Source organism: Elgaria multicarinata, chromosome 6 (assembly GCF_023053635.1).
Source record: "Elgaria multicarinata webbii isolate HBS135686 ecotype San Diego chromosome 6, rElgMul1.1.pri, whole genome shotgun sequence".
Classification (NCBI taxonomy): domain Eukaryota; kingdom Metazoa; phylum Chordata; class Lepidosauria; order Squamata; family Anguidae; genus Elgaria; species Elgaria multicarinata.
The window spans coordinates 7,996,426-8,009,558 of NC_086176.1; the positions used below are offsets into that span (position 1 = coordinate 7,996,426).

General features: G+C 44.8%; 1 protein-coding gene across 1 annotated transcript in view; it reads right to left on the reverse strand.

Moving 5' to 3' along the window:
- The window catches only part of CLSTN3 (calsyntenin 3), a 50,656-nt gene that overhangs the window by 20,744 nt on the left and 16,779 nt on the right, over positions 1 to 13,133 (reverse strand). The window contains exons 6-9 of the mRNA XM_063128958.1: positions 9,149 to 9,334; positions 8,388 to 8,657; positions 5,393 to 5,505; positions 3,456 to 3,618 (exon numbers count right to left, since the gene is read on the reverse strand). Of these exons, the coding sequence (XP_062985028.1) occupies positions 3,456 to 3,618; positions 5,393 to 5,505; positions 8,388 to 8,657; positions 9,149 to 9,334 (732 nt within the window). The remainder of the gene's footprint in view (positions 1 to 3,455; positions 3,619 to 5,392; positions 5,506 to 8,387; positions 8,658 to 9,148; positions 9,335 to 13,133) is intronic.

Consider the following 13,133-nt stretch of genomic DNA (forward strand, 5'->3'; position numbering starts at 1 on the left):
GCACCATTCACATATTAGCTCTGCAAGGTCTGCATTTTAATAAAAGAAAATACGCCATCTCCCGTGCTCCGTTTGCTTAGACGGTGACAACATGCGCAAAAGCACCTATATGATTTAGCAACTAGCTTCAGAGATTACTTCCCTGCACCTAATCCTGAAAACTCATGGAGAAGGAATCCTTTTGAATGTGGTGATGTACAACTAACAACACTGTCTGCGGAAGAGCAAGATGCACTTGTTGACGTGACTTGTGATGGTTCATTGAAATAATTTTTCAAAGAATATAGACTGGACCAATTCTGGGTGAAGGTTTTTCCTGATCATAAGAAGCTAGGTGAAAAGGCTTTGAAACATCTAGTTCCCTTTCGTTCCACATATCGTTGTGAACAAACATTTTCAACATTTTGTTATATGAAGAACAAGCATAGAAATCGGCGTGATGTTGATCCAGATTTGAGATTAAAAGTAGGAAATATTGAACTGGATGGGGAAGGGATTGTTCGGGACAAAAAGAGCCATGATTTCTCCCATCACGTTTAGGTTTAGTAGCTGCTCAACAGGTCACAATTTGTTCAATTGTAAACTAGACGTTAGTAAAATTAAATTTGGCTTTATATTCCTATCTAAATCATTGTCATTTTTGCGTGGTAATATCACAAATTTTATGGTCTGATTTTTAGAATACCTAAAATCCTTCACTTATTAGGGGCTACCCCTTATTTTCTCCAAAATATTGCTTCGCACAGGTAACTACCATAGACATAACATTTTTTTCAAAAGGAGGAAATCCATGGCTTGGCATTTGAAAAACAAAGGGTCCGCAGTACTTCGCTAATTGGGAACCACTGTACTAGTGCATTAGCCCAGATTTGCACGGTTGGAATAGCCCTATGTTTCATACAGTGAAGCCGTCAAGCAAAGTTCCACTATGGTCAGCACTGGAGACATTGTGCCCACCCCACCTGAGCGAAGCCATGCCTGCTGGCACTCACTCCTGGGCACGGCTCCTGCACTAGTGAAGCCCTAGAGCCGCCCGAGGGAGGGGTCTGGCCACTGCATTCCAATGAGGGCTGGCTGCCCCACAGTAGGCGACCAGCTTATCAGCGCCTCTAGCTTCCAAGTGCATAGACTGTACTAGAGGTGCGCCAGGGAAGGTTGCCCCAGTGGCTGAAGATGTTACTGCAGGCTTCAATCATACTGATACATTAACATTAATTAACATTTCTTAGGGTGAAATCCTATGCATGTTTAGACTGAAAAAAGTCCTACAATTCCCTATATTCCTCAGCCATTCCCCAGTTGTAGGACTTTTTTCGACCTAAACATGCATAGGCTTTTACCCTCAATGAATTTAAAAAGCAAAATAACCCCAAGATGCCCACCCCTAGGGTTCCCTCAGCACGCATGCCAAGTTTGAGATTATTCGGTGTAACGGTCCTGGTGCCATGGCACTGACAGATTATTGTTATTATTATTATTTATTTATTTATATAGCACCATCAATGTACATGGTGCTGTACAGAGTAAAACAGTAAATAGCAAGACCCTGCCGCATAGGCTTACATTCTAATAAAATCATAGTAAAGCAATAAGGAGGGGAAGAGAATGCAAACAGGCACAGGGTAGGGTAAACAGGCACTGGGTAGGGTAAAACTAACAGTATAGAGTCCAAACAACATCAGGTATTAAAAGCTTTAGGAAAAAGAAAAGTTTTTAGCTGAGCTTTAAAAGCTGCGGTTGAACTTGTAGTTCTCAAATGTTCTGGAAGAGCGTTACAGGCGTAAGGGGCAGCAGAAGAAAAGTCAGACAGACACACATCCTCGTTTGTTATTAATTTCTGAGCATTTCCGCCACAGAAAAAAATACTGCTGTTTCTGCAACGGTAATACTGAGGTCTACGTGGTATTTCTAAACCTAAGTAATATAGTCTTCCTTTTTAACCACACTGGTAGTTAAAAGCACCTTTTTTCAGCTTAGGCTGATATACCAACTGCGCCCTTTTCCGGACGGAGATAGCCTAGCTACAGTGATCCATGCTCTGGTAACCTCTCGTTTGGATTACTGCAGTGCGTTATACGTGGGGCTGCCTTTGAAAACAGTCCGGAAGCTTCAGCTGGTACAAAACAGGGCAGCCCGTTTACTAACAGGGACTGGCCGGCGAGATCATATTACGCCAGTCCTTTTCCAGCTTCATTGGCTGCCAGTCCAGGTCCGATTCAAAGTGCTGGTATTAACGTTTAAAGCCCTAAACGGCTTGGGGCCAGGCTATCTGAAGGAACGCCTCCTCCCTTTTGTACCTGCCCGGACCCTAAGGTCATCCTCAGGGGTCCTTCTCCGCAAGCCCCTGCCAAAGGAAGTGAGGCAGGTGGCTAGCAGGAGGAGGGCCTTCTCTGCTGTGGCACCCCAGGTATGGAATGAGCTCCCTAAGGAGGTTCGCTTGGCACCTACATTATATGCTTTTAGACGCCAGGTGAAGACCTTTTTATTCTCCCAGCATTTTAACAGTCTATAAATAAATTTTAACTTGGTGTTTTAAATTTGTAATTTTGCATTGCTGCTGTTTTTATCTGGTTGAGCTTTTATATTGTATTTTATAGTATGGTTTTATACTGTTGTTTTATACTTTGAATGTTTTTAAATTTTGTGAACCGCCCAGAGAGCTCTGGCTATTGGATGGTACAGAAATGTAATAAATAAATAAATACCACACTGTTGTTTTTATACTGTTGTTTTTATGTTTTTGATGGTTTTTAAATTTTGTCTACTTTTTAATGTTTACCATTTTTAACTGTTATAAACCACCCAGAGAGCTTCAACTAGTGGGGCGGTATCTAAATGTAATTAAATAAATACAAAAATTCTTTTCTCAACTTTTATTTTCCCCAGTTACTAAATGGCAAAAAGGTATGCTTTGCTGCTTACTAGAGCACTACTGTTTGCAGACCCATCTCTTACACCGGGTGCATTTGTATTTTTTAAAAATTAAACATGAGGATGTATTTCACACCGTATCAAATAATACTATTTCATATGCTAGCTGCTGGCAAAACTATACACAGTTTTTTATGCTCTTAACACAGCAAATAATGTTTAGGTTTGAAAACTGAGTCAGTATTCAGGAGATTCGGGAGATCCAAGTTCTAGTCCCCACTTAGCTGTGACATTCACTGGGTGGTTTTGGGCCAGTCACTGACTCTCAGCCTAAACTACCTTGCAGGGTTGTTTTGAGGATAAAATGGAAAGAAGGACTAAGTCACCTTGGGTTCCTCACAAGCAGAAAAAAGGCAGGATATAAATGTAATTAATAATAATTCCCGTTTTTCCAAAGTATCTGGTTGTGTTTAAGGAGAAACGTTTTTCCCCTGTGGTTTCCAAATTTTAACAATGCCAGATGATCCTGAACCACCAATTGCCCTGCCTACATTGCCAGTCTGCAATCTCCAGGGAATGCTCACCAGCCCAGCAGGCTCCAATCATGAGGGAAGATTCACGCCGTGGGGGGTGGATGAGGCCATTGTCATGGATCAGTGCAGGGTCATAGGAGACGCCGTCTACGTAAAGGGTGACAGTGGGGAACTCCAAGTTGAGGGCATAATGGTGCCACTCATCATCACACACCTGCAGTCAGAGAAAAAGGCAACTCAGTACATAAGAACTTAAGAAGAGCCCTGATGCTGGATCAGACTGAGGGTCCATCTAGTCCAGCACTCTGTTCACACAGTGGCCAACAAAGCAGCATGTGGGTGCACCCTCCCACCCATGTTCCCCAGCAACTGGTGCACACAGGCTTACTGCCTCGAATACTGGAGATAGCACACAACCATCAGGGCTCGTAGCCATGGATAGCCTTTGCCTCCAGGAATTTATCCAACCCCCTTTTAAAGCCATCCAAATTGGTGGCCATCACTATGGTAGTGAGTTCCATAATTTAACTATGTGCTGTGTGAAGAAGTCCTCCCTTTGATTTACCCTGAATCTCCCACCAATCAGCTTCATGGGATGACCCCACTGGGTTCTAGTATTTTGAGAGAGGGAGAAAAGTGTCTTCCTATCCACATTCTCCAAACCATGCATAATTCTGTACACCTCTATCATGTCTCCTCTTAGCCTCCCGTTTTCCAAGCTAAACAATCCCCGTTGATGTAACCTTCCCTCGTAGGGGAGATGCTCCAGCCCCTTAATCATTTTAGTTGCCTTTTCCTGCACTTTTTCCAGCTCTATAATATCCTTTTTTCTAGGTGTGGTGACCAGAACTGTACACATTATTCGAAGTGTGGTCGCACCATAGATTTGTATAAGGGAAGTACGATACTGGCCGTTTTATTCTCAATTCCTTTTGCCTAACATGGAGTGCCTTCTTTACAGTGGCCACACACTGGGTGGACATTTGGGCTGTCCACCACAACCCTAAGATCTCTTTCTTGTTTGGTTTCTTGTTTGGTAACGGCTCAGATCCCATTAGGTTATACTTGAAGTTGGGGTTTTTTTTTGCCCCAACGTACGTCATCCTACTCTCTGCTTTCTGTTCTTTAACCAGTTATTGATCCATAAGAGGACCTCTCCTCTTATTCCATGACTACTAAGTTTGTTCAGGAGTCTTTGGTGGGGGACTTTATCAAAAGCCTTTTGGAAGTCCAAGTAAACAGTGTCCACCGGATCACCCCTGTCTACATGTTTGTTGACACGCTCAAAGAATTCTAGAAGATTAGTGAGACAGGACTTGTCTTTGGGGAAGCCATGTTGATTCTTCTTCAGCAGGATCTGCCCTTCTATATGCTTACTAATTTTGTCTTTAATAATGCTTTCAACCAATTTACCTGGAACAGATGTCAAGCTAACCAGCCTGTAATTTCCCGGTTCCCCCCTGGATCCTTTTTTTAAAAAATGATGTTACATTGGCCATCTTCCAGTTCTCTGGTACAGAGGCTGAGCTTAGGGACACACTGCATATTTTTATTAGAAGGTCCGCAATTTCATATTTGAGTTCTTTGAGGACTCTAGGATGGATGCCATCCAGGCCTGGTGATTTATTTGCTTTCAGTTTGTCAATAAGGTTGAGAACTTCATCTTTTGTCACCTGTATTTGCCTCAGTTCCTCAGACACCCTCCCTGAAAACATCAGTTCAGGCACAGGCATCTGTCCTGTATCTTCTGCAGTGAACACCGATGCAAAGATTTCATTCAGCTCCTCTGCAATCTCCCTGTCCTCCTTTAGTACTCCCTTAGCTCCATTGTCATCCAGCAGTCCAACTGCTTCCCTTGCTGGTTTCCTGCTTCTGATATATTTAAAGAATTCTTTATTGTTGGCCTTGGTGTTATTAGCGATGTGCGTGCAAGCAAGAAAAAGAGGGCCATTGAGAAAAGAACAAGGGGAAGGCAGCTATGTTCTCACCTGCTCCAGTTTCCAGAGGAACTTGACAGGTCTTGCACTCTCCAGCAGCGGCCAGTACAGGAAAGCTATGCGGCAGCCATGCACAGCGAGGGAATAATGGGAGAACCCGTCCTCTGCAGATGGACAGAGAGGGGACAAATTAACTGCAGCAGAATTCTAACCAGTCTATCCTAATTTACTTGAGATAATTCTGCTCTCTCATATGCTCCAGCTGGTCCTGTTTACCAAGAATAGTCCCTTTTTTCTGGTGCCTGTGTCCAGTAAAACACACACTGGCTGTGTTCACTTGCAACAATAAGCCAGAATGCTGAGAACTCTGGCTTATTGTCAGGGCTGGATCAAGATATTTTGCTGCCTGAGACAAAAGGTAATGTAGCGCCCGCTTCTGTTCCACATACAGGAGCCAGCTAGAATGATAGCTGAATCTTGCTTCAACGCTGTCAATGGGACAGTATCCTCCACCATACCTGAGCTTAGGGGTGCAAGACAGGCCTCTTAGCACCCACAGCTCTCTCCTCCAATGCCTCACTGCTGCCCCTCCCTCCAGCATCTGCTACCTGAGGCAGCCACCTCATTCTACCTAATTGGAGGGCTGGCCCTGCTTATCAATCACTCCCTGCTCATCACCAGTGGGAGTGGCTAAACTAACCAGGAGCGCACTAAGTAGCAAAAGCTTAGTGTTACGTCCGAACCAGATCGGTCACTTCCCCAACAAGCCAGAATTGCAAACCAGAGTTAGTCATTGGTTCCTGATTTATTTGGGAGCAACAAGTCAAGAGTCGCAGTTTGGCCAAAATGCTAACTTCATTCATTTCGTTTGTTATATTTCTATACCACCCCGTAGCTGAAGCTCTCTGGGCGGTACATAAAAATTGAAAACCATTACAGTACATTATATAAACTATAAAGCCATTCACATACGGACATAAGACAGATAACACATATAACAGAATATATCTAAAACCATTTAAAACCATCAGCCAGAGCCAATCCAGGACCTGATCAAGAAGACTCATTATATGCTGTCAAATGCCTAAGAGAAGAGGGCAATTTTAACCTGCCACCAAAAAGATCCTAATGCTGGTGCCAGGTGGGCCTCATCAGGAGATCATTCCATAAATGGGGCACCACCACCAAGAAGACCCTTGTTGCTGACCTCTGGGCCTCTGAATTATTGCTACCTGGTGAGTTTCCGGTTAGTTTAGCCCTTCCTACTGGCGGGAAGAGCCAAGCATGAGCTACTGAGCAGCAAGCACCAAAATTCCCAGCAATTAACACATTCATTGTGTTCACACAAGACAAGAAGCCAGAATTCTCAGCAATTCGGACTTATTGTTTTCCTTATTGCACTGCTTTCCTTCCATGTGCACTCCTAAAAGCTACCAATATGGATAATAAACACAGCTGAGATGCAAGTATTGTATAATAAATACTAGCAGATTCTTTTCATGGTGGATTTTAGGTTTTTTTCTAAACAGTGATGGTCAGTTTAACATACCTACACTCAACATCTAAGGTCCTCCTCCAGGTGCCTACCCTGAGAGAAGCTTGGAGAATGGCAACAAAGGAGAGGGCCTTTTCATGGTGACCCCTCAATTATGGAATGATCTCCCCGATGAGACTTGCCTGGCGCCAACATTGTTATCTTTTTGGCGCCAGGTCAAGACTTTTCTCTTCTCCCAGGCATTAAACAACATATGTTCACTGTCTTTAACTTTTGTAAACCACCTAGAGAGCTTCGGCTATGGGGCGGTATGTCAATGTAATTAATAATAATAATACCTGCTTCAGAAGCTAGTGCAAAGCGAGTTGTTTAACTGAAAAGTAAATGAACAGATGGAGAACAATCTTCAGCAATGACTCTAGACTAGAGGAACCCGGCCTGTGCCCACCCACCCCCAAGGCCTGCCAGAAACAGCCATCTGTATCAGACTGTTGGGGGATGGGCTCCCTGATAGGTCGTCGTCATACTGATCACGTCTCTCTATGTGCACATCGGTGCCTGCAGCCCTCAAGCTCCAAGCCACTGTGAAACCCTGCTCTAGATCCTATAGAAGTCTTGAAAAGAAATGCAGAAAAGCAGCCCAACTCATTTTTCACTAGTTGCCTGCCTGCTCAGAACACAGCGGCTGTCAGTCGTTTGCATAGACCAACTGCTTGAGTCTAACCCAATTTACAAAAACTTTTATGCTTGCTCATCAGGAAACAATTCTGTCTTGACACAAGTAAGTTGGCAAGTAGCTATTTTGAAGGCTGCATTTCACAATTATGCACAAGTTCAGAAAACCCACCAAGGGGGGGTGGGGATTAGTTTCCCGGTAATCTCATCTTTCATTAAAAAAAAAAAACAGCAACAAAGAGCTACAGAAACAGGCATGGTGGCATACAGAAAATGCCTGGTAAAATCAGGAAAACCAAACTATACATTCTGCAGGACAGCCTTAAAAATAGCCACAAGGGAGGAGTAAACTGGATTGGGGCCATGGTGCTGGGGATACTGGGATATTTAGCCCTTTCCTTCTCCTTCTTCTTACAAAGCCACAGTGAGGAGCAGAGCAAAACACAGCAGAACAAAAGCAATATCCAGACGCAGTTTGGGCGGGCCACTTGTGGAGTCTGCAGGCACTTCTACCATAAATCCAAATGCCAACCACAGATGGCTAGATGGAGATGCAAAAAAGGCACAGAATCGGCTGAGCCCACGGAGCGTCGCCTGTGCGGGGGCGTCCCACCAAGCAGCAGGGGGTTCTAATCCAAAGGAGCATCCATGCGCTGCCCGTGCTCGCCCAGGCCAAGTTTTCCCAATGGTGCTTTGAAGACACAGAGCAGCTCATACACGAAGCTGCCCATGGAATCCGTAATTCAACAGGGTGGGATTCATCCTTTCCTAAAGGATCCGGAAACCTGATCACCCCAGAGCCCATTTGTCGAGTTCAGTCTGGCCCAAAGGACAATCTATTTAGATGTGAGTCTGGGGCAGCGAAAGGGGTCTTACCACTCTGCATGGTGCTGCAGATCACGGTCTCCTCCTCCCTCTTGCCCTTGCTTGGTGTCACACTATGTTTCATCCACAGAGACAAGGTAAAATGGTCGCTCATTCCTTCGAGGGCCCCAGTCCCACTGCCCATAGGCACCTGGGTCGCCTGGCTGCCATTGAACCAGTAGATAAGACTGCTGTCCTGGCTGTAATGGACCGAGAGTCGTGCCGTCCAGTTGGCCATGGGACTAGGGACAGGCAGCAGGTCTACTTCACCTGTGGCAGCACCTGTTTGGGGCAGGATAAGAGAATCAGAACAGAGGACATCCATCTGCAGACTTCTGAATGGCACCTCACTAGATACAAGGCTTTGGTGCCTGTCGTGGAAAATTTGCGTGGCAATCCCCCCTTCCACTAATTAACATGGGAAGCAATCTACCAGAAAGATTTCCTGAGCAGTCTCCATTGAAATGAACAGGTGTGAAACAAAGGCATCCCTACAGTACACCTCCCATTCATTTCAATGGAGCCTGTACAGGAGAACGTCCCATTGGATTTTCCTCCTTGGTGCAGGTCTATTTGTCCACCATTCTATGCTCCTAATGAGGCCCCAAATCTGCCATCTGATCTTTGCCCTATGGTAGGACTGCCTGTGAGCACATAAAATCTAAGAAGTTCCACCCCCAGTCTTCCTGGGAGAATCATGGTCAGGGCACTGACCCATTCCCCCACTTTGCGCTCCTTCTCCCAGCATAGTTTGGGGTTAAGAGAATACACACCACAGAGTTTACGCAGTGACTTCTCAGAGTAATTGTCACGATCACAACCTTTGGCTACGTGGTTTGTCTGCAGTTCCACAGTGGCTTGGATGTTCCACAGGGGCTCATCACATGTCTCCAGGTGGATGCTGGGGAAAAGAGCAAGGCTGCCCGTACCTGGAGTGTACTCTATCCTCTTATTCCAACCTGTTGGAGATTTTGAAATAGAAAATGAAATCAGGACCAGGAGCTAGAAAATTTCCAGGCCAGTGCAGCTAGCGCACACTTGAAAGACCTCCCAGTCTCCCTGAGAGTTTTATGGAAAACCAATCCATAAACAATATTAATGATGTATTGCATTTTTATCCCATCCGTCTTCCAAAGAGGTTAAAATGGCATGCATGATTTCAAACCCCCACCCCCATTTTATCCTCACAACTGGACCACAGCAATTTGACCCAAGGTTGTTGGGTCTGCTCGTGCTAGGACCAGAACACTGAATTCAGGAAATATAAGAACCGTTATGATAGATCAGCAATGAAAAAATCTAGGTGTGTGTTTGGAATTTTGCTGAATCTTAGTGACAGTCAGTGTGAGACCTTGGCATCTAAGTTGATTATAAAAACCTGATAAGGCAGAAGCATCGTATCTAACAAGATACTAACAACAGAAGGCCACAACAGGCTAACAGAGAACATGGAATCATAGCATTTTCAGAAGGTTTGGAAGAATGTGCTGAAAATATGTGCAAATGTAGGATGTGCCAAAGAGACCTATGCAACAATCTGCAGAAAAGCAAGGTTACACTTCCCCCTATGTAGGGCTGACAGATCTGGGTTTCCTTACAGCAGCACACTGCCTCTGGGATCAAAGGTGTGACCCCCTGCCTCCTTGCTTAACACATTCCTCTCTTATCACATTCCTTTGTTCCTTTCTTATCACCCAGGAACAAACGTCTTGTTTACCCCTAGCAAACGTCCTGTTTACTTCTGACCTCACACGGGAGCAAGGTGATAATTAAAAGGCTCCACATAGAAGGAGGGGGGAAGAGAAAGGGGGAGAAAAGATCTCTATATAACCACACTGGAGATATACAATAAATCAGATTCAGATTCTGCCCTCACACGGTGTACGAGTCTCCTTCACCCCTAGGTTCACACAAGTGAGGAAATTGATGTAAAAGATGGAAGGAGTGGAATCTGCTCCTGTCTCTGATCAATATAAAAGATGTTCTGGGCATATACAACTGCTACTTCATTCACTACTACTTCTCCCTCCTTCTCTGAGATACTTTGGGATATTTTCCGTTTCCTTTCCCCCTGGTTTGGCTTGACTGAAGACAATTGGAGCAATTGCCTCACTGCCTTGACTGGTTCTCATGGAGATGGAAGGCTCCGTGAACACCTGCATGGGAATCGTAGATATGAATTTTGACTATTATAATGAAACATTGTATTGATTACAATAGTAATCAATGTATGGGCTGGAGGGAGATGTAGGCCTAAGATTACTATTCAAATTGCTTTGACTGCATTGCTAATGACAGTTCAATACCGTTGTTATGCCACTTCTAAACTATGTATGTTGTTTTGTTGATTTCTTTTTTATGGCCTTCTTTGAGCATTTATAATATTTTCCATGTACTAATGTTACTATGTCTGTTTGCGAGTTAACAATACTATTTTCTGTTAGCAGAACTCAGGCTACAGGTCATTGAACCTGGAGCTAAAGAGTTAATGTGTACCTGAACAAGGTGAGAGGGGGTTGCTGGGATGTTTGTTTTCCCCTTTCCTGTCTCCACCCCTCTACTTCCTCCTCCTTCTTGTTCCCTGCCTCATGGGTTGCTGACCACATGGCTGAACTTAGCCATCCTACCCTAGAATGGAAAGTTACTTATTCCTAAAGTAAAGTTTCTCTCAAGCCACGTGGCTACTCACAAAGATCTGGTTCGGACAACAATATTTTCTGTATGAATATATTAGGCATTGTGTATCCCTAAACTAATAGATCCTATATGTGTCTACTCAGAAGTAAATCACATTGCTTTCAATGGGGCTTAGTCCCAGAAAAGTGAGCATGAATTACTGTAATGTATTACATGGGGCTTGGAGTCATACCTTGCTGGTATTTAAAGGAGTATCAATTTGTTTCCAGGCACAATTCAAGGTGCTGGTCTTAACCTCTCATGCCCTCAACAGCTTGGGCCCAGGGCACCTGAGAAAGCACCTGCTCTAGGGTGACCATATGAAAAGGAGGACAGGGCTCTTGTATCTTTAACAGATGTAGAGAAAAGGGATTTTCAGCAGGTGTCATTTGTATGCATGCAGCATCTGGTGAAATTCCCTCTTCATCGCAATAGTTAAAGCTGCAGGTGCCCTCCTCTCTTTTGTGTCTGGTCAAGAGGGCAGGACTCCTGCAGCTTTAACTATTATGATGAAGACAAAATTTCACCAGGTGCTACATACACTCAAATGACACTTGCTGAAATTCCCTTTTCTCTACAACTTTAAAGATACAGGAGCCCTGTCCTCCTTTTCATATGGTCACCCTACCTGCTCCCACTTGAGCCTGCTCAGGCTCAGCCTTCAGGCTCTCCTAGAGCAGCCTTCCTCAACCTGGGGCGCTCCAGATGTGTTGGACTGCATCTCCCAGAATGGCTGGGGCATTCTGGGAGTTGTAGTCCAATACATCTGGATTGCCCCAGGTTGAGGAAGGCTGTCCTAGAGAGACCCTGCTTAGAGTGCTCCCCACTTCTGGAGTGGGGTGGGTGTCAAAAGGAACGCAGAGGTCTTGATTGGGGCCCTTGCCTCCGGAACGCCCTTCCTCTCCCTCCAGGAAAGACCCTGTGCTGGTTGACTTTTTAAAAGAATCCAAACAGAGGGCCCTTTGTGCTGGTTTTTAAATGTGTTTTGATGCTCTTGCTGCATTTCATTTGATTTTGTTGCTGATTACATTTTATATTTGTTAGCCGCCATGTCAATCATTATGATTAAAACGTGGAGCATAAATATTTTAAGCAAACGATGAACACTATCCATTAAGTGGTCTTACTGTGCTGAAATCAGCATATGTGGTTAATTTGAGGTGGTCAAAGGCCAGGTTGTAGGTGCCATAAGCATCAATGTGTGGACTCCATGTGGGCCATTTCCCATTATATTCATGCAGGGCTCCTGCGTTCCCTGACCCTTGTCAGTTGCAGCTGGACTCAATGAGGCGCAGCCCCTGGGAGGCCCATTATGCATCTCAGCCACAGCACTTCAGAGCTGTGATTCAATATGGCACTTGGAGCTTACCCAAACTGAGAGCAGCAATCTTTACGCACTGAAATATGCAACCCCATGGCTTTGTAAGAGGATGAAAACCACAGGCACCATTTTAGATTTCAGTAGGAGGGAGGTGAGAGCCAGCAAGATCCAAAGCCCTTCAAGCTTAAATTGCAGGGAGCATCCCCCCTCCCACTATCTAACAATAACTAAGGGTGCAATCCTATGGCCCCTAGATATTGTCTGAGGCTATAGATAGAGCTACGACCTCAGAGGTGAAAATTCCCACTTGGACCTTCACCTCTGCCTTCCTCCCAGCCACCACAAAAAGCTTCATAGTGGCTCCATTGCCAAGGACGAGAACGGAAGGGTGTGTGCACTGGGTGAGGAGGGGATGGAGCAGGAGAGGCTAGGATGAGCTGTTTCTTGCAGCCTCTCCAACCCCACCAGGGCGACTCCATTACATGGGCTTGGAGCCTTGTCTAGTGGAAAAATCAGAAGAGGAGGACGGAGAGGTGAAAATGCCAGCAGTCTGGCAGAGCACAGGACTCTTGGAAGCCTCTGTCTTGGAGGCTTCCCTCTAGCAAGCGGCAACCCAGTAGCGCTGTACCCTTAAGAAACGTTATCAACGTTATCCCCTTCCTTTTTCTTAAGCATGCTTATGGCATGCGCAGCATGAAACATACATCTTCTATGTATTATTTTAAACTTTATTTTATGGGGGGGATTGTATTAATCATACT